Source organism: Carettochelys insculpta, chromosome 3, assembly GCF_033958435.1.
Source record: "Carettochelys insculpta isolate YL-2023 chromosome 3, ASM3395843v1, whole genome shotgun sequence".
NCBI classification, from domain to species: domain Eukaryota; kingdom Metazoa; phylum Chordata; order Testudines; family Carettochelyidae; genus Carettochelys; species Carettochelys insculpta.
In genome coordinates this window covers 66,572,115-66,594,406 of record NC_134139.1, presented here as the reverse complement: position 1 = coordinate 66,594,406, position 22,292 = coordinate 66,572,115, and the positions used below count along the sequence as shown (strand labels likewise).

The window sequence follows — 22,292 nt, the reverse complement described above, 5'->3', positions numbered from 1 at the left end:
CCAAGGTGAGTGCCCTACTCACCTCACCCTTGTGACACTGCCTCAGGCTGCTCTGGGTTAGGGAGCCGCGTGCAGGTCCCGGCAGGAGAGGGGACTGGAGTGGGGCCGACCCAGGGGCGTGCAGCGGACGTGGCACGGCCTGAGCCCTGCACTCATTCGGAGCCTGTGCCAGGCAGCCACGCTCTGTCCAGATGTGCACCAGCCCCACCCCTGGGCACCATGGGCAGGAGAGCTGCACACATGGGGCTCCCCATTGCTGCTATTTCCCCAGCACAGCTCCTGTGCTCGATGCCCAGCACGGCCCCTTCACCCCAGCTCCCTCAGCGGCAACTCCGGTGAGTCACTGGAACATACAGCGGGGGGGGGGGGGGGGGGGGGGGGGGGGGGGGGGGCTTGGCTCGGGGGAGGGGAGGAGGCTGGGTTTAAAGTAGGGGTCGGGGGTGCCTGCCTCTGGGGGGAGGGAAGCGGGACTGGGTTAGAACGTGGGGACTAGGGGTTCCCGGCTCTGTAGGAGGGGAGGCGGCTGGGGTTAGAGCCAAGACCTAGGGATGCACAGAACCACTCACGCCCCGATCTCTGCACACAGTTCCCCCTCCATACACCAGGTCCCTGCAAACAGCACCACCCACCCTCCCTACCCTGCTCACAGCACCACTCACACTCCCTGAGCGGGTACACACACCCACAAACACCCTTCCCCAGGCAGAGCATCACACACCCCCTGCCCTTGCACAGTGTTCCACTGCCACCAGCACGCCCTCTGCACAGCATGAGCGGTGCTTACACACACACACACACACACACACACTACTCTACACACAGCACCACTACGCACACCTGTCCTGACACTGAGTGCCACCAGCACATCCTGCCCCTGCACATCACCACACTTCCACACACCCCGTCCCTGCGCACTCCCCCACTTCCACACACCCCATCCCTACACACTGCCCCACTTCCACACACCCCGTCCCTGCGCACTGCCCCACCTCCACACACCCCATCCCTACCCACTGCCCCACTTCCACACACCCCGCCCCTGCGCACTGCCCCACCTCCACACACCCCGCCCCTGTGCACTGCCCCACTTCCACACCCCCTGCCCCTACATACTGCCCCACTTCCACACCCCCTGCCCCAACACACTGTCCCACTTCCACACCCCCTGCCCCGACACACTGCCCCTCTTCCACACCCCCTGCCCTGCGCACTGCCCCACTTCCACACACCCTGTCCCTACACACTGCCCCACTTGCACACACCCCACCCCTGTGCACTGCCCCACTTCCACACACCCTGCCCCACCTCCACACCCCTTGCCCGTGCGCACTGCCCCACTTCCACACACCCTGTCCCTACACACTGCCCCACTTCCACACACTGGGCCCCCAGCACTTACATACACTTGCCTCTTGGTACAGCTCCACCACCATTTACACCCTGCCTGTACCCACTTCACTATCTCCACACACCCTCTCCTGACACACAATCCCATCAGCATCTTACACACACATGTGCACATACTGCCCATAGGCACAGCACCATCATACACACCCTACCTTCACACACACACTGCTTGCACACAGCACTACCAGCACCTCCACTCACACTTTTGGCCCTACAAACCACACCACCTCCCCACATTACTATCTTGGCTCTGCACCCAGTGCCGTCAGCGCCGCCCGCCCCACTCCTGCGCAGCTCCGCCACAGCCCACCGAAAGCAGCCGCTAGGGCATAGGCCCCACTGAGGGGCAAGAGACAGAGGCATGTTATGTCCCCGCCCCCCCCCCGCCCACTCTGACCCTTGCCAGACACAGCCCCCCACCGCCCAGCATAAGCAGCGTGTTGTTTTTGTCGCAAATGTATTTTCCCTTTTGCTCTGAAATAACTGCTGTGAATATATGAGGGGGGCACAATTTATATTCTTGCCTGTGGTGTGAAATTAGCTCATTATGGCCCTGATGCTTTGTCTTTTTGAGAATGTCTGTCCTTGCCCCTGGTGCAAATGTTCTCTAAGCCCCAGTCTGCACCCGCTTGCAGAAGGTATCGCCACTGACTTCGGCAGAGTTACTCCACATTTACACTAACGTAAGTGAGAGAAGACTCAGGGCCTCAGTACACGGTATCAGCTGTCCAGCAGCAATTTCTGCTTGCTTGGCTACACTGCAGCAGCTTCTGGCAGCACCAGGTCTCACATGAACACAAGCCCCACAAAGAACAGCATGGGAGTGAGCGTCAAATGCTGCTCCAACTTGCCTTGGAGCAAAACATACCAGTTAGGTGCTGTGTAGCATTTGTGTTTCATGACACCATGTGAACAAAAGTCTTGTCTGGCCTCAGCGCCGAGCCCTGCCCTAGCCTCACAGCAAAACGACAAGCGGATGGAGCAGATGGCTTCCGAGGCAGTGAGCACAGGAAAAAGGGAAAAGGTGTCAGCCACCAAAGATGGGGAGAGAGACTGGGGTAGGACTTTCCTGTCTGTCGCCCCTTCAGACCTGACTCTGTATTACTGAGCTGCCCTTTTCAAAGGAGCAGCCAGGAGGCCTCCTTGAGGAGGCAGTGGGACAGCAGTCTGCCCAGGGGAAATGCTGCAGTAGACACAGGGGGCTTGGGTGGGAAATGACTCACAGCCTAAGGTCCCCAAAGCTGCTCTGGAGCAGGGATACAAATCACCTGTGCATGCGTGTTCCTCTGTATTTTTCTAACGGTAATAATGAGAGCAGAGCAGAACCTGAGTGAATATAAATTCGGTTCGGGCGTAGCAGGGGTGGCTTAAACCTGGAACACAGCTCGACAGGAAACATCTCCCAAAACAGCTCCAGGTGAGGGAATGTACAGGAATGACAGAAACCAGTGGGGATTAACAGAAGCTGCTGGTTGATTTGACATGTAGCTTGTAAGAAAATGCAGGTGTTAAACCAAACCCAGCACCTAGCTCAACAACCAGAGCCTGGGACCTATGGAAAGGTGGGAAGGAGTTTCTGTCTGGAGCAAGGGGGTGGGGGTGGGGTTGAGGAATGCAGTGTAATGATTGTTATCCTCCTCCCACCACAGTTCCCACTGGAATTACACCCACTTTCCCTTCCCTGCAGGAGGAGAAGGAGAGCACACGGCCATTTGATATTCCCAGTTTCTCCTTCCTTTTTACCCTTCACGCCCAACTCTAGCCAGAAACAACTCAGGGCACAATTAGACACAATAAGAACAGTATAAGGCACTGAAATATTTTTACCCCTTTCCAATTTAATAGCTGTTTTCCATTCAAGGTTGGGGTGATTAATGACACCTTTGTGCTGCTGACTAGTAATTAAGAATGACTGATATTAAAGGAAGCCTGCACTTGAAACACTGTGAGCAACAATGACCCATCACCACACTCTGCAATTATTGCTTGGGGAGCTGTCTGTGAGAGAAACACTGGGGAGTAGTATTCAGAGAGCGTAGCGTATTCAGGCACGGAAGCGGGGGAATACACGGAGGTTCATGGAGAATACTTGAAGGGAGAAACACAATAGGCAACACTGACCTGCTTCAAGGTCTCCAGTGCTTGAGGAAACATGTCTTGACTATGCTGCAATTTGCCCACTCTCATCATCTGGACAGCCCTCAGGGGATGAAAGCCGGAATAATACAGCCTGTGGAGAAGAGGAAGAAAAATGTAGCATCACTCTGTCAGCTCTCACCTTCGGAGTCACTGACTCCGTGGAGAGCTATTAGGGTGGGGCTGCAAAATCATTGTGAATTGTAATAAAGGACTCAGAGAAAATTAGCTGAGCTACTGAGAAGCATGAAATACAAAGGGGGAATTAACAAATTATGATTCTCTGTCTCTGTGGAATGCCTTTTACATTATCCTGGTAGAAAGTGAGGGGGGATGGGATTATCTCATGCAGTGTTGTGGGGGGCTGGGGGTGTCAGTCTCAACACGATTTCATTTTTAAAGGGAAGGTTCAGCATGGGCACCCAGTGCTGGATTCCTCATTCTGGGCAAGCCGGCAGGAGGGGAAATGCATGGGAATCTGATGACAAAAACAGAGAGCGTGTGGATGTTGAGAGCTGTACCCCACCTGTAAAGCCATTGGAAGAAAATATGTTTCAGGAAGCTTCTTGTCACAGGGCAGGGCACTGTCTAGATAAGGCAGAGAGAGCATGTAGGATGTATTTGCTCTCTCACAGTGCTCTCTCTTGTCCTAGTTCTACAACAGGCTAACTCTCTATTAACTTCATTGGAGTCACTCCTGACTTACATTAGAAAGCAGAATAGCAATTCATGCCCTCTTGTGTTCAGAAGAGGGAACATAGTAGCATCACTACTTTAGGTATACAGTGGAAACATCAGTATGGTATTGGCAATCGTTCTGCACTTTCAAAATTGCAGAGCATATCTTTATTAACCATGTACATGGAAGAGTAAGGACCAAACCAGTATAATTCAACAAAGATAAGTGTTACATTTGATTAATATGAATTATCCATTTTCTCCATTCATCAATAATGAACTCTTAAAAATTCTAAGCATAACCATTGGAAGAAGCATTGATTATAAAAGTCTGTAGAAAGAGACATGTCCTCTTTTACAGTTCAAAATGGTGGACTAGATTCTCTTTTTACTTACCCTGTCCTTACACCTATGGTCGTCCACTGATTTCAGCAATTTTACTCTTGATTTACACCACTATAGGTGAAAGGAGAATGAAACTCAGTGTCCAGGGAAACTAAACATAGCCTAACCTATTACATGATTTGAAACAAGTCAAATGTGCAGGCAGGTGCAGAAAATCCATATAAAAAGGGAATAAATGCTGATGAAAATGCAACCCTGAGTAAACACAATGATTTCAGTAGCAAGGAGAAGTACAAGGTTCCCTAATTACAAATTCCAATAAAGTATACAAAGGCAGTAACATATGTCTGACACATATGCAATGAGGCTATGACCCAGCAATGACAGCCCCGTCACCCAGCAAACCTCCCTTCAACCAGCAAACCAATCTCATTCTTAAAACTGGGAAAAACGTTCCATGATTTCAAAATCGCCATCTTTTGTAACTACAAAGGATTGTGGTGATACGCTAGATTGCAGGATGATTTCATTGCCCTTTTCTATGACCAAACGGAACTGAGAACGACTACAGCAGAGTGAAAGAAAAAAATAAGCAGTAGCTTTGTCATAAGCTAGTGAATATGGCCCTGAAAGATTTCGGGCATCCATGGCTCCAACCACACAATTGCTTTGAACACTGGAAAATAACCAGTAGGTTTATTTTTAATTTTCATTTTTGGTTGTTACACATTTTGCCATGGGGACATCCACCCCCAGTTATACAGGCAGAAAAATACAATAGAAACTGAGTATGCCAGATTCTGGTGCAATTATACAGGTACAATAATAACTTCAGTAATGATGACTTTAAGGGGTGTGCATGTTTAGTTTGCAATTATGTACAATACTTTTGCAAAACTTTCTAATATCTATACAAATGGTCCATACCTGGTTGTATGCCCCCACCACCTGTATGTCGATATGAATGCTACAGGATAAAATAGGGACCAGCTCTCTCTCAGATACAGAATTGGATATGGAAGAACACCACCCATGGATCTGTAGTCATGAGAATCTGATGGTGCTCCACTTCCTCCCACCACCCATGTATGTGGCCTTGCGGAAAAATGGCAGAAAGGAACCATGCAGAGCTGCTGCAGAAGCAGCCGAAGCAGGGAACTGACGTTCTGAGAACTTTCCACAGTTTTGACTAGACTTCCTGTGCCTATGGCGATTGCCTGTTTCCTCCAACCACTGCCCTCAGTCTCACCTTAGCAACACTGTACACCTACCCCTTCTATCCTCTTTCCCCCATGCCATCTCCTTCATCCTCTTTCCCTTCCCATTTTGCTTATGGGATCCAATCCTAACTAAACCTATCCCCAATCCCCCCAAAATATCAAGGAACTAACATGACATTTGCACCCCTCATACCATTCACTTTGCTGTCCACTTCTACCTCTCCCTCCCACCCTGTAAACTCTCCAGGGCAGGGACTGTCGGCTACTCTGTGTGCATAGAGCAATGGAGTCCTTTCCTGGGTTGTTCTTTCAGCACATCTGTAATATGCATGAATATCAAATAATAATATTAGGCTTCTTAAACCCTGGTCCTGCCACGGGCAGCATGCACACAGTCCCACTGCGCCTGCACACAGTCCCACTGCCTTCCGCAGAGCTGTGTGTGCGCACATCAGTTTGCCTATGCACTACTGGGGCTCCAGTCTGTAAGCTCCTTGAGACTGGAGCTGTCTCTTTCTTTGCAACTGTACAACGTCATGAACGGTGGGGTCCCGATCTTGAATAGCAACCATACATGTCACTGGCGCTATACCAGATTTCCAGAGGTTGTATCTAAGATAAGAATTTGTCCCTGTATCCTAATGGATATTTGTGTCCAGTTCTTAAGGTAAGTGCAGGCCATGAAGATTTAGGATTATAGTATGTATGATACTAAACGAAGCAGAAGGCGATTAAATAATGTCAGGCACGCAACCAAGAACACTTCCAGCCATAAATGAAAGCAAGTGGAAATTTAAGAGGAGGTGGTAGAAGAAGCAAGTGTGAAACTGAGAGCCCTGAGTACATAAATATTTACAAAGCTGTTTTACTGTGCTGATTTATGTGCTGATCTTATGCATGTGTCTGGGTAGATTTTGCAAGCCTCAGAGTTGACATTTAAAATAGTTATTTATCATCATTTTCTGCAATAAGTCTGATGAACTATTGGAACATCTTTTCTGTAGGCATATCCACTGGGCAAGCTTACTAGGGGGTTCAACCTCTTAAATTCGGCATTCTCTCATCTGGCAACAGCTGCCATCCAGCATGACCATGGATGTTGTAGGACCAGAGAGTCCCAGGACTGGGGCCAAACCTGCATCAGCGGGCAGGAACTGGGGCCACAGAAGTGGCCAGCAGCCAGGCCCGGACTAGACCTGAAGCCCCCAGCTTCTCCTGCTTCAGCATGCGAGGGAGTAGAGCCCCTGCTAGATTGCAGGGCTGGGGTCAGAGCCCCTGCTAGAGCCCCCACAGGAGAGGAAGACAGAAGCTGGGGAGCAGAAGCCAGCGGGCCCCAGGGGCTGGAGAGCCAGAGGTGAGCACCAAGGCCCCAGTGGCTGGGGAACTGGTCAGGGAGCAGCGGGGCTGGGAAGCTGAGGAGCTGGCAGGAAGCCAGCCAGGGAGCCGCAAGCCAAGAGCCAGCCAGGAAGTCAGCTGGGCCAGAAGAGGCCTGGGAACTGTGAGGGGGAGGAGGGGCATGGAGCCATCTGAGGAGCTGCAGGGCTGGGAAGCTGAAGGCCAGGGAGCCGCTGGGGAGCCATGGGGCAGGAGCGGCCACGGAACCATGGAGCAGGGGAGCCAGCAGGAAGTCTTGAAAGTGGCTGTGCGCCAGGAGGGAACCCCCGAGGGTGCTGACCACCCCTTGTACAGCAAAATCCCTTGTCCAGGACTGCTCAGGTCCCAAGGGTACCAGATGAGGGAGGTGCAACCTGTAGAGGAATCTGCGCAACATGCAGCTCTTCATGAAGAAATGTGAACAGGCAAAATACTATTAGCTGCTTCAAAACATCCTCATGCCTGTGTGCTATCGAAAACCTGGTGCATGGGGAGGACTCAGGTGATGCCTCAGGTATCTGTGAACTGATACATTATCTCCAGCAGCTGCTCTGATCAAAACAAGAGGTAAAAATTAAGACTCAGGAACAGATTCACCAGGCAGGGGATTGACATCTAAAAGGTTACAGATGGTTACATAGAAATACATACTTTAAAAAGCACTACAGTTTAAGGAAGCATAGACCCTCAATCTATAAAGATTTTCAGAGATTTGTCTGGGCCTAAGGTACGATAGAAGCAGGGAAACTTACTAGGAGCTGAAATAAAGGCCCAGAGTTCCATCAAGTCCATCTTTCTAGCCAAAGTTCAAGAGCGTAAAGGAAAGCGAACCCCATAGTACCACAGACAGGTCAGACAACCCTGTGAATGAAGAGGGTTGAGGATCCATGGGACTAGAACTCTGTCTATTGGCTCTGGGATGACTGCGATTCCCACACTGTCGCTGGAGGGTAGGGAATCACGCCAAAGGAGCACTGCGGAGACTGGGCACCGTGGGAATCAAAGCACTAGAACTGAAAGGGACCTTGAGAGGTCATCAAGCCTGGTACACATTGAACCTCTCTAGTGTGGCACCCTCAGGACCTGACCCGTGTCAAATGAGAGAATTTGCTGGATCAAGGGAAGTCAATATTGTCCAGCAGCATTACCAACACTTCCGCTGCTTACTGGGCTCTGAGAAGGCATTGGGGTAAATTAGAGATAAATAGCAGCACAGAACACAGAGAGTCAGGACTAGTGGCTGTAAATAAACATTGTGGCACCACAGGAAACTTGGCCACACCCATGATAAGTGGTTGTCCAGCTAACTAAAATCACGCTGGATTATGGATGTTGCTGGACAAGAGATCGCTGGACTAGAGAGGTTCAAGCTGTCCTACTATCATTACCATTGTAGGTCACATATGCTGTTTTGTGAGTGTTATGTGGACCACCTGTTCTACCTTGATGGCTCTGAGGATGTCACATGGGCCTCAGCAGTGTGCTGACTGGGCTGCAAATAGGCCATAGGTCGAGAACCACTGAGTGACAGTACTCTGCAGCCTTCTGATTGGCTAGATGGTGCCCCAAGAAGTGGTGTGGGCAAATACACAGACACCTGGCCTGCTGCAACTCCAGCTGGCACCTTAGTTTTCCTTATCTTTGATCTCCAATCCTATCCTGACCCTGACTCCTGCTTTCTGATTTCAGCCTGGTACTACCTCTGACCTCCAAACCAGCCTGGCTGTGACGCCGCATCTTCTTTATGGAATCTGGCTCTAGTGATTCCTCATTTACTGCTCATGGATTTCTATCTTGTGGTCGTCCTTGACCCCAGCCCAGCTAGGACTGTTTGTCCAGACTGCCAATGGCTAGTCCTTTAGGGAGGAAGATCTTTCAGTTCCATAGATTATCAAATTATGGGACTGCACCTACAGCTGGTGAAAGCCAGCCTGGCTTCAGTGAAGTCAACAGAACTATGCCAGTTTACATCTGTTAAACTTATGGCCCATATTAAAAAAAAAAAAAAAAGAGATAATTACTTTGAAGCCATCAACTCCTTTTTAATTCAGCCCTGACACTTGTCTGTATGATCTCCTATAACAATACCAGATTATATACTTTGTAGAGAAGTATTTTCTATGGTTTTTCATATATATTTGTTGTTAATTTTTTTTCTAATACCATAGGATGTCTTAAAAAAACCAAGGGCTGATCTGTTTTAACTATGCACTCTTTTTTCCTTTAATACTGAGCATCTAACAAACGGACAAAGTTATTCCCCTTTCCTTGGTAACTAATCAGAGCTTTTGCGAGTTCTGCTAGCGCTTGGTATTCATAAAGAGAGCATCTCAACCCACTATCTTCTCCAATGCTTTATAATTTAAAACAGGTTAATAGATTTGCACTAGTTTCTGTTATTCAATTTGTAGGCTCACACTTTTACTGCTTTCTTCACTCCAATGTGATTTAAAACTCACAGGATTTATAAACTCTGAAATGAGAGTTTAAAATGGAAATATTAAGAAGACCTTTTAACTCACTGACACTAAGGGGTGGTGCCATACATGGCGTTAATTTGTTCTCTAATGTCTCATACATGTTAAGTAAATGCGACAGCATGGAAGACACGAAGCAGTTTTGGGATATCTAGCAAGAGAGAGAGAGAGAGAATTAAGATTGTGCTACCAGGCAATAAGAAATGTGATGAGCTGAATGAAGAATTGCCAATACCACCCTTCCAGGGAACACATTATCTATAGCTTGTAGAATAAATAAATCATCCAACAAGTTTGACATCTTTTTCTGTTCTGACTCAATCTTGATTTCTATGACTTTAGTCATATGATTTCAACAAACTAGTTCACCAAATTTCAACTTGGGGCATGGTTCTTGTTTGCTCTTTGTTATACTGCATGTGATTGGTCACCTAACTCACATATTTATTCCTGCTCCTGGATTGAAGGGCTCAAGCTTTTAAAAGAAGAGAATTATTGGAATCAGATTTTTAGCATAAATTTAAAGATAAATAATTATTTGTGCTAAAATTCATGCAACTTGTGGCATCTATTATCATGTCCACAAGTGCATTGAGTGACTACTCAAACAACAGATTTGCTGACTCCCAGCAATAAAAGTTGACTGAACTATATTCAGTCACAGGTTCAAAGGCTAGTAAGGACTCTTATTATCATGCAGTCTAACCATTTACGTAACACCCCATGGAGTTTCGCCTGGAATTCTTGCATCAAGACCAGTCATCTGAAGTTGAAGTAGAACATAAGTGGAAATCCTCTAGTCACAAAATATAATCTCAGCTCACTTTCTTACTGTAATTCAACCAACCGGTTCTAATGCTTTTAACATAATTTAACCAGCCCCATAAAAGAGCACTGCCTGTAGAAATGGCACTGGCCTGGAGCGTAGAAACAATCTCTTCCCTAGTCATTGGACTGGAGAGTTCAGTGAGGGAGATGTTCAAAGTGTAAAGAAAATACACCAGGAAATATTTCTGAAACTAGCTGAAAGCATTCCGCTTTGTTCTTTAAACAGTAGAAATCTAAGGGCAACATATAATCTTCAAAGTTCCTTATATGAAAGCCCTCCAAAGCTGTACTAACGAACAAGCTTATAATGTTTGTGTTTGGGAAGGTGGGCTTAGGAATATCTCCTTTTTTAAAGTCTTGGTCTTTCTGCTTTTTTATTTCATTCTGCTTCTAGCAATATTGCATTTATCTCTGTGCATCAGATAAGATTAAACTCCTTCAGGATGTGACATTACCCTAGCCCTCTATGTGGCAGGCTGTCATTTTGAAGTAGCAGACTGAATCCTTCACCTGGAGGACAACTGATATACTCCAGCTGCCCTGAAATGTTTATTGCTCATTTTATTCCCCTATCACAGTGTCTTGCTGAAACAATCAGAACAGCAGTGAACAGTTTAATGTAGGCATCACCCTTTTAAAAATCTTTCCCAAACTTGACCTCTGTAGATTAGGAGTGTGAAATTGGCCCCCTGGCACCAAGAGGCAGGATTTCCTAGTGCTAATTGCTAGTGTAATGCCTGATTGACATGCCTAACAGCTCCACCAACACTCAGAAGGAATGAAATGGAAACTAGCATAAGATTTTTTTTATCCTTTGCAATCTCCCACATAATGAAGCCATGAATGGTGACTTCCTGCTATATTACCATAGCACTTATCCCGGGGCCCCACGCTGCTAGGCACTACACAAGTTCAGAAGGAGAGCGTGAGAGAATCCCCTTCTATGAAGAAATGGGAAATGGAGAGACAGAGCAATAAAGTGATTTGTATCAGGCAAACCTCTAGCAGAACCAAGACTGAAACCTAGATCTCCTGAGCCAGTTTTTTTTACAAGATCATCTCTTCTGCATTCTGTCTTAGTCTTCTTCAACCAAATGCTGCTTTATGCAATTCTGGTGGTGCAAAAGAGCCTTAACATGATTGTAAATGTAATTCCTCCTTACTGCTATAGTGATGTAAAGCAGCCTAGTGGAAATGACAATCAGACTCTGAGTTTTCAGTTAAGAAGCTCTCGTGCCAAATCTGGACTTCATTTTGCTTCTTGTCGTGGGACTTTTGTCTGAGCAGGAAGTTCAATTATGGATCAAAATTCTCCTTCCTCATCATAGATCTGGCAGCATCCCATTACTCTGTGTTTCTGTAATTTAACTAACATGATCAGACAATCAAATGCACTCCAAAATCAACTGAAGTCACAAGAAACATTAGTTACCCATGGAAGAAACTATTTTCCTCAGTCCTTTGCTCTGTTTGCTGTGTTCTGCACGCTGATCATTTGTATCATGTTAATCAAATGGGTAGCTTCCAGCTGTTGGCTGTGCTAAAATGGGAATTGTAACTTAACTAAATGGCAAATCAGGTACAAGTACAGTACAAGTTTTATTATCCAGCGTTCCCGGGGAACTGGGGATGCTGGATGATAAAATGTGCCAGATATTCAAGCTGGGGCCAGCATCCAGACCTGCTTTGCCCCACCAGCTGGGCAGAAGCTGGGCCTCTGGTCCCACGCAACCAGCCCTGGCCGGTCAGCTGGCCCCACAGCATGATGGTTAACCAAATGTGCCAGTTATCCAGGTGCCGGATAACCAAGCTTTTACTGTAATATCTACTGCAATTCTCACTTTCATGCTGCACCCATCTCACTTACCAATTTAAAAACCTAATACTGCAGCTGCGCTGACCTGTCCCCAGTCTGTCAGTCTACACAGGCATGCCAAACTCAAAGCTTACTGAGGACTGCGCAAATGAAAACTGATAGTTTTCAGGGCCACCAAAGAAAATGTACTTCTATCAGAAAGTTTTAATTATTTATTATTATAGACTATTTTTAAGTCTAAGTTATAATATTTTTCAGGTCTTGTTTGAATAATAATAATAATAGAAAATTTAATACTTACTATGAATTTTATTGTTTTATAATTTTATTGATAGTTCATAAAATCTGATGTGTAAAATTGTTATTTGCTCTTATATAACAATTTTAATTTAAATATAAATTTAAGGTACTTTTGAATTATTTTTCCATGATACATAATTGTTTTGTTAAAACAAAACCAAGTATAGACAGTGGTTAATCAAATAGAACAGGATTCTGTGAAAATTTGAGATACTTTGTAAGTCTGAGATTTTGCTCCATGCCCCAGCCAGCTCCCAGGCCCAGGGCTGCTGGGGTTCCCTCGTTTGGCTTGCTGGAGCTGGAGTGGGAGCTGCTGGGGGGCTCCCTGCCCTAGCTGGCTCCCCGCCCTGGGGATGCCGGGGTTCCCCCAGCCCCAGGCAGGCCCCTGGGGCTGCCGGCAGGGATACGTGTAGTCACAGGCCACAAAAAACTTCTGGGCCATGTGTTTGACATGCTTGGTCTACAGCATACACTTGGCAAGCTCTGCCTGTTCCTCGTGTCAGGCTATTGATTTCAGATACCAAGAAAAGATGATGATTCAGAGCAGTGGGGCACAGTTTTCCACAGATGGTCATGTATGTCCTGCTTGATCTCTGAGGAGTCTTTACAGCACCCAAACATTCAAATTCCTGCCTTATGACCACACTTTTGGTGGGCTGGACTTGATGACCTCCTGAGGTCTCTTCCAGCCCCAGGATTTTATGATTCTCTGATCTTTCTGGCTGAGGTGAACAGGCTAGGCCTGATCTATGTCTCTCACTTTTTTTGTGCAGTGCCAGGCACTCATTTCTTCCAGCTGATGAGTACACTGCTTCAATCCCTCAATAGCCAGAGAAGCAGGAGACCAGGATGGCAAAATGAATGTGTCCCCTACAGGACAGGGGATTACCACAGGGACACTCAGTCAGAAACAGTTACTCACACGTGGACTTGATTCTGGACACATTACAGAAAAATGCATTTGAGATAGGAAGTGTGTGGCAGAGAACACAGAGGTGGCCCTAGACATGGCGTCATGAGGAAACAGGATGTGGAGACATGAAGAAGGATGTAACAGAGACAAAAGAGACATATTGATTGGACAGGGCCTCTGGTTGGGTCAGAAATTAGTTTGTTTTTTAGGATGCTCTAGGACAGATTTGCAGCTGATATAGATTGGCACTGTACAGTAGGCTGGAACGCTGGCCCCTAATATTTTACAGAATCCTACGGAAAGGACACTGATAGTGTACATGTATCTTGAGTTTAGTGATCACATTTTACACACTATTCAATTAAAAACAGCAGCATCAGCACTCACTTCCACAGGTTACTATTCTCCATAAAAACGTAGAACTGTATCCTGAAGGTGTGCAATACGCTGGCTGGAGCAACAATCACCTCTGGAGAACGGTCAGCACCAGGGACAAATTTAACAACTTTCATACATCAGGGGTAATATTTCACGCTAATTGTTAACACTGAGGATGCTTGTCTAACCTGTGTCACAATGTCAGAAGACCTAGAAAATATAATTGACACAAGCTAAGAAAGCTACATTTCATGACATGATTTAAAAGCTTGAACAAGGCTGTTTACTCCAGAAGAGACCTCACAGAGTACCTGCACGCTATCACAGGAAATATCCGTTGATGGGGAAACTGGGGGTTACTTATTGTAACTGGAGATTCTTTGAGATGGTCCCTATTTGTATTCAACATGTGGATATCCACACGTTTCATGTTCCCAAGTTTGCAAATTCTTCAAAGCTCAGTCCCTTGGCCAACACATGCTCAGTAGCTCTCCTCATGCTCCTGATGGAGGGCATAACAGGGGGTGTGGGTCAATGACTCTCTAGTTCCTCTTCTTACTGCAAATCTAACAGGATCCAAAGCACAGAGACTGGAGGGCAAGTGGTGGAATACAGGTACTGCACACCTTGAAGAAGCTCCTGTTATAGTTAATAGCTTCCATTTCCTTTTCAAGTGATGGTCCCTATGTGTATTCTACACCTGAATGACTGGCAGCGATGATAACACAGAAGGTAGATGCAAGAACGCTGATAGTAAAGATGCTTGCAATACTTCCAATTTCTTCACGACATTTGCAGCTGAGGCACAAATCAGGGGTTAGTGTGCTGCAGACATACGGATCAAACTCCAGGTACCCATAGGAAATCTGACAGAAAAACCGAGGAAGCAATTTGTGCTCATGTGGAGCAAACTGTGACATGCCATGGGGGCAAACGTTTGCTATTTTGTAGCACTCTAAGATGCATCCCGAGATTCACTCAGAAATCTCCTGGGAGGGTATGGCTTATCTCCACTACGGCAACAATGAGTCTCAGTGATTCCCTAATGGGTTTGGCTCTCTGAAGGACCAGGACATGCCAGACATGGAGACAGTCAAGTCTCCTGCCTTAAGAGAAAGCATGGGTTTTGGACAAGAATGCAGGTTAAGTGTACCATTTGATTGATCCGGAAGTCAGAAACAATTTTGGGAGAAACTTGGGATGTAGCTGAAGAGAGACTTTTATCTTCTGGAACACTGTATCAGGTGGCTTCACCAGTGTGGCTCCAAGCCCACTGACCATACCAACTCCGGTGATATCTACTAAGAACGCCACCTTCATGGACAGGTGGGTCATGGTACAAGCTGCCATGGGGTCAAAAGGCAGATTAGTGAACTTGGACAGTACAAGTTCAAATTCCCATTGAAGTGTAGGATTAAGTACTGGTGGGAAAGTTCTGATAAGGCTTTTCATGAATCATATTGTAGATGAGTGAGTAGAGATGAAATATCTTTTCAACAGAGGGAAAAAGGTACTAAGCACAGCTAGGTGTGCTTGTAGTGAACAAATAGTCTTCAGGGGTAGGAGATATTCTAGAACGGAGTGGCCAACATGTGGCCTGCAGGCCAGAATCTGGCCCACAGAGCCATTTCATCCAGCCCCAGAGCCAGCAGCAGTGCCATTTTGAAAGTCAGCTGGGTAGCTCTGAGCTACATGGGGCTCTTTAAGGAGTCATTTGGGGCTCCAGATGCCACTGCTCACTCCTCCTTCAGCTCCCTGCCCTGCCATGCTGAAAGAGCAGAACTCAATTTAATTGGTGTAATGGCTGGTAGGGGGGATCTGGCCATTATTTCAATGTGGCAAGACAAAGAGCTACATGCTGTACATGGGGGAAGGGAGTAGGAGGGCTGGGAAGAGCCGCGCAGCTGCAGTGAGGAGGAGACAGTGATCCAGCGAAGGTGCATCAGGGGGACAGCAGATGCGGAGCTCCTGTGTGAGGTAAGTTAATCCTGGGTTTGGAGTTGAGAGGGGTTAAGCCTGGGGATGATAGGGTGGGTTTGGGCCTATTTTGCGTTCAGCCCCTGGAACATGTAAAAAATTGCCATGTGGCCCCTGATGAAAAAGGAACAACTGGAATAATCACAGTATTTGGAGACTGTTCATGCAGGACAAAAAGTGTCTCCATGAAGCCTGATAACAGATTCTAGAAGACTCTTTTCTACTTTGGTTAAGAATCATTTAAATAGGAGCTGAACTTGAGCGTACTATTTCTGATGCCCATTAAAAATGAGGATGTGTAGGAGAGTGAGTCCCAATTTGGGTGCTTGGTCTTCTTCGTGTCTTGGGTTAGGAGATTAGAGGATGGGCAAATCTCGATTTGGTGGGCAGACATTGTCAGAAGCTCCATGAACCAGAGCTATCTGGACCAGTGGAGAGCTAGGAGAATCATGCTGACTCCGTTGTGACATATGCTCCCCATGACCTACACGTGCATGGGAATGGGAGGAAAGGCAAATCTGAGGCTGCTCATTCAAGACCGGCTAAGTGCTGCCGACAGCCGCTGTAAACCCTGGGACAAGTGGGAGGGGACCTGGCTCCATACGCTAGGAGACATGAGGTCTAAGGCATTCAGCCCATGCTGTCCCCCCGCCCCAGCTCCCTCCCACCCATGTTGAGCTAGACCTGTGCTGCAGTGAGAATTCAAAGAAGCTCAGAGCTCTAGCCACTGCTGTTTTGGCAACCATGTCTTGAAAGGGAACCTGTAACAAGAGCATGTGTGCGCGCGTGTGAAGAGAAGGTAAGTTTCCAAAATCTAAAACCAGGTTTGTGTTCAATTTTAGGGCCAGACAAAGGCTCAACACGTTTCTTTTTTGTCCAAATTGACTTGCCTACCTTATGTCAAATTGGCAGCTAAACTCAGGCTCACTGCATTGAAGTTTGATGTGCTTTCATTTGATATCAGATTAACCAAGCTTTTGTCTTTCCATTGTAGTAACAAATTACTTCCAATGGGGCTTTTATATCACAATGTTCTATAAAAAGTTCAGTGTGTAACCTATCTATCTGAAACACAGTCATTATTGTAACTGCCGACCCAGCATTTTTACTGACACAAAAAATGACTCTTCTATGCCCTAGCCAATGATCACACTCCCCATCTCCACAGAAGGAAGGCAGAACGCACCACTCTCCTGAATAAAAATAAACAAACAAAGACACAAGGGTCTGAAAGCTCACCAGCAAGGCAGGCAATTGTATGCTTCCCTGATCCTGGGGCTGGCCAAATGCCCTCTTCCCTCCCAGCCCAATGCATTTCCATTGTCTAGTGGCAAGCACGTAAATCTGACTATATTTGCTTTATATAACTCACTTTTTCCCCTATGCCATGATTAACAATGATTATTTGTGACATGCATCCATAAGCTTCACTGCCTATGTGCATAAGCAGGTCTAACTTCAACCACCCACATTTGGATATTTTTGTCTTAATTGCTCTATATCTCAGTTTCCCCACCTTTAACATGAGGCTCTTTATCTACCCCTTGGGGCTGGTATGACACTTTGTAACAATGTTTGTAAAGACCTTTGAGTGCTTACGGTAGAAGATGCCACACAAGTTCAAAATAGAAGTGGTAGTAGTAATCAGGTATCACGTGTTTTTGGTAAGCTATGCAGTTATAATCCAGTGACTGAACAAGACCATCTGTCTTATTTGGAGAACTTAAACTTGCATGCAGTCATTTAGCTGGATAGAAAATTTCCTCCAGAGCCCACAAGGAATTTCTCCATTAAACTGTTTCAAAGATTCTGATGTACTTTAAAAAAAAAAAAAGCTGGGGGAAGAAGTGGGGGGAGGGGAAAAATCACACTGCACACAGGAAAAAAGGGACCTGTCAAACAAGGTAATAGTCTCCAGTAATCCCTCTTGGGCTCTAAAGTGCTGTCTGAAATACTTATTAATGCAAAGGAGAGATTTATCCAGATAACTCGTGTGTTGCCATATGGCAAATAGGGGCTGTGGAGTAGCTCAATAGACTGAGGCACTCTTGCATTGTCTGTCCATAATCAGGAATTATATGTTCAGTTTCTAAGTATTTTAGAGCAGAGGCATGTCAGCTGGTGTGCTGTACACCTTGGTTAATGAGTGTTTCTACCTCCTGGGAGTACAAAGAGGGAAAACCCTCCTCAAAAGACATTTATTCAGTGGGAATCAGATCCAGGAAATGAAGATTTCAGTTCTTTTGGAGTAAAGCAGTTTTCAAGATTTCATGCTTGATATGTAACAGTAACGAAGGGTCCTGTGGCACCTTATAGACTAACAGAAAAGTTTTGAGCATGAGCTTTCATGAGTGAGTCTGTGCTCATGAAAGCTCATGCTCAAAACATTTCTGTTAGTCTATAAGGTGCCACAGGACCCTTCGTTGCTGTTACAGATCCAGACTAACACAGCTACCCCTCCGATGTTTGATATGGTACTTCATATAAGTAACCAGCTACAGGCTGGGAGCTACTGTTCCTCATGGCTGAAACCATCAGCCCTGGGAAACAGCCTCAGCTGATGTAAACTGGCATAGCTCCACTGGCTTCAGAATATTCAGTGTCTTGACTATAACAGGGCTATGTCACTTTATGGGTCTGTCTTATTGCACAGCTGGTAGACTACAGGCAGTGTTAATAGCAAAAATCACGTAACAATGCTCTAAAATTTCCAGAACAATAAAACTTAAAAAAACATTTGACAATATTTTGGTTAAAGGTCTGATCTTATACCATTAAAATTCCATGTGGGCTATTGGGTTAAGATTAATCTTGCATTTTATTGTCAGAGTATGAATCATTCTACAGCAAGTACAATGCTTTACATAATTTCATACTCATGCAATGAATTCCAAACACCCAAAAATTCAGAGTGTGTGTGTGTGTGTGTGTGTGTGTGAGTGAGCAGATAGGAATAAGGGGAATTCGAAGTAGCCGGGGTCCTTTCAAAAAGGAGCCCCATCTGGACGAGCAGCGCGGTGGCAAGCCGTGTCAATTTCGAAGTGCTGCAACCGCCTGCATGCTAATAAGGTTGTGAAGTTTTTGGCTAGTGTAGACATAGCCCTTATGTTTTAGCTGGCCTTCCCTCTATCTAATGGCTGCTATTGTTGCTATCAGAATAGGCATACATTGTAATGCGGTGTTTCATTTTAAAGGTCACCCATTTTTGGTTCTAGCCATTGCAAGGACTGGGATGAAGAAGGGGAATTGCAGGAGTAGCAGCACCTCTCAGGGTCAGGTCCACAGCTAAATTCTGGAAGTAGACATGCAATGATCAACAGTGTGACCATAGCTGGTATGGACGTACATGTTACTCAGCTAGGGAAAAAACAATGGAAGGCTATAAACTCCACAGGAAATCCTATGAAACTGCACACATATGACCTGATCATTGGGTCAGAATTCAGCGCAAATCACACCATTTACTTTGTTGCACATACGATAAGCCCGAAAAGTTCCAACCTAGTTCCTCTGTACCAGAGTCCATGGGATGGACAGTTGTGCAGGTCAGAAAAATGCAAACTATACTGCTTCCGAGAGATGGTGGTAAAAGCTGGGAATAATCCTGTGGATCCCAGGCCATATCTGCCAAAGGTTGTGCCTCCCCCACGTCACAGCCTTACTGCCACTGGCTAATGCCTGTTCCCATACGCTCCATCTAATGAGGCCAAAAGACATGAAAAGAGAGTTACTGACTGACTGGACTGAATTCAGATTTTGAACTCTGCTCTTCTTAACTGGAGCACGCTGCAGAGGTCAACTGTTCCCCAGCTCTGCCCAGTCACAGCTCCATTCTGGGATAGAGCTTCTGAGGTGTCTGTGGACAGGACAGACCGTGCAGTGATCTCTGCACCTCTGACGGGTTTTCAGCACCACTCAGAGGTGGTTATGTGAGTTTCCCACTATAGCTACAGGAAATGTAGCCTGTCCTCACTTAAACATTGTTCTGGACTAGAAGATTTCCATTTTCTAAAGATGAAAGCAACAATTTTTTTTTGAAAAACTTTTTTTTTTTATATAAGATGCAAAGTCTTCTCTAGCTCTCAGGCACACAAACAGGAGACTTGTCCCATTCTCTAGAAAAATACACAAATGGGGGCTATCACCTCTTCTCCATTAGAGGGCGTTAGGTAGACAACACACACATTATCTGTTGGAGGTGAATCAGTGAATGAACTAGACTCTTGGACTGAGCAAACGTCACTGTGTAGGTAGGCATCCTTCGGTCCCGAGGGATCATGGGTTTGCGCCCCAGTTGGACTGATTCGAGCAGCGTCTTTTGTGGCTGTGCAATCCAATCCGGGAGCGGCAGTCCTTTCCGCACTGTGAGCAGCAGTAGGCAGATGTCGCTCTGGTATCACGGGCACGGATCTTCCTGAGGGCTCTCCTGTCTTCCGCTTCCTTCACCAAGGTAGTTTCATACATAGCAAGAGCTTCCTTCACTCCCTGCTTCCAGGCATGCCTGTCTGAGGCGAGCGAATGCCAGGTGTTCACACTGATAGAGAGAGCGCTGAGGTCATGCTTGCACGTGTCCTTGTAGCGCAATTTAGGTCACCCTTTCAGCCTCTTTCCAGATGCCAATTCGCCGAAGAGGAGGTCCTTCGGTATTCGGCCATCCGTCATGCGTGAGACATGGCCCAGCCAGCGCATACGCCTCTGTTTGAGAAGGGTGAACATGGAGGCGGTGCCTGCCTTCTCAAGCACTGCACTATTGGGGACCTTGTCCCGCCATGAGATACCGAGTATGCGCCTAAGGCAGCGCATGTGGCATGTGTTGAGCCGCTGCTCTTGTTTTGAGTGCAAAGTCCATGTTACCGCTAAGGTAAAAAAAAACACACCTTTTCTGCCAACAAAGGTTTGTTATACTTGGCCTGTGAGTCTTCACAGCTGACTTTTGCACAAGGGCTATATCTACATGGGTAGCCTCTATCAATGGAGATCACTGTTGACAGAGAAACCTTGGCAGCACCTTTGTCAACAGATTGCGTCTACACACAAAAGTTGATTGAAAGAGCAAGCTGCTCTGTTGACAGAGAGCAGCCGGACTTTCCTGCCCTCTCTCAACAGAATGGCTGACTGGAAGCTCTGCAAACAGGTCTGCCCAGGGAACCGGAAGCCCTCTCTGTCAACACAACTGTCTACATGGACATTCTGTTGACAAAACACTGATCAGGAACAGGGATAATGCTGCCGACTGAACAGCTGAGTTTTGTTGACGAACCCTCTACAAGAGCACTTTAACTGTGTAGGCGTTTGGTGAGTTTTGTCAACAATAGCTCACCTTTGTCGACAGACATTGCCCATGTAGACGTGAACAAGAAGGGGTGATTTACATGTCTAAACCCCTCGGCCCCACTTTCACCATGCATCACCACCACATTGGTTCACATAACAAAATTCATTCTGTACATGTATGGGAAAAATTAGAGGGCACATTGCAGACAAACCTCCACTCTGGACACATTTATGCTCCAGAATTTCTCTTTCCCAAGACCTTTGTGAAACTGCACATTTTAAAGATAAAATGCCCATGTCTTCCTTCTCTCAAGTTCAGCCCCAGGGACTTCTTTGGGTTCACCTTCCTTAGTTTTGCTAGCTGTGTGACATCCAAACCACTGAGCACTGGTCAGAAGAGTATGCTTTAGGCAGGGGGCTGGACTAGATGACCTCTTGAGGTCCCTTCCAACCCTAGGATTCTATGATGAGATAGATCAAGGTGTTATTCTACTTTCCTGTTGCACTCAAGAGAGAACAGAAGGTGTAGGAACAAGGTGGATCTCTCCTCTGCTAGTGGCAGAAGAGTATTGAGTGGCAAACATAGACAGACTTCTTCACAGGTGGCCCAGTATACCAGAAAAATTATCACAGATGGTGCTCTTCTTTTCTGGCCTTAGTGCACCATGTCCAATAAACAGAGGGGCTGGTGATCATATTCTCCAACAGCAAAAATATATACATAGTTGAGATAGAGATCTTAACTAGTTAGTGAGCCCTGTTTAGCAGTATATTAGATGAAATGCAATTTATCTTGCTTTTTATCTCCCCATCAAAACCACAAAAGAATATAAAGATCTAGTCACATTAACTCTGCATTCAATTTTTCATTTCCTACTTGTTAAAAAACAATGAAAGGAAAAATAAAAAAAGCAATCATGATTCATTTTGTGGAGCTTACAAACTTTGTTAGCTTCTCCAATTGAATGTGTTAGTTCCTTGAGCCAAACAGCACATGCGTAAGAACCAAGCCTGCAAAGTTCTGAACTTCTCATATGACATACATTTAGCTCTCTCAGTGAGAACTGAAGGCATCCAGCCTCTCCTAGGAAGTACTCAGTACTTTGTGGGTTACAGCCCCAAGGCAGTTGGATGCGAACGTCCAAAGATGTTATCTTTACATTCTTCCA

The 22,292-nt window shown here is 46.2% G+C and overlaps 1 protein-coding gene across 2 annotated transcripts in view; it reads right to left on the bottom strand.

The window, feature by feature from the left end:
* LOC142011124 (histone-lysine N-methyltransferase SMYD3-like) overlaps window positions 1-22,292 on the bottom strand; it is a 359,175-nt gene that overhangs the window by 11,796 nt on the left and 325,087 nt on the right. For both annotated transcript variants that reach the window (XM_074990063.1, XM_074990062.1), the window contains exon 7: window positions 3,529-3,637. In XM_074990063.1, the coding sequence (XP_074846164.1) occupies window positions 3,529-3,637 (109 nt within the window). The remainder of the gene's footprint in view (window positions 1-3,528; window positions 3,638-22,292) is intronic.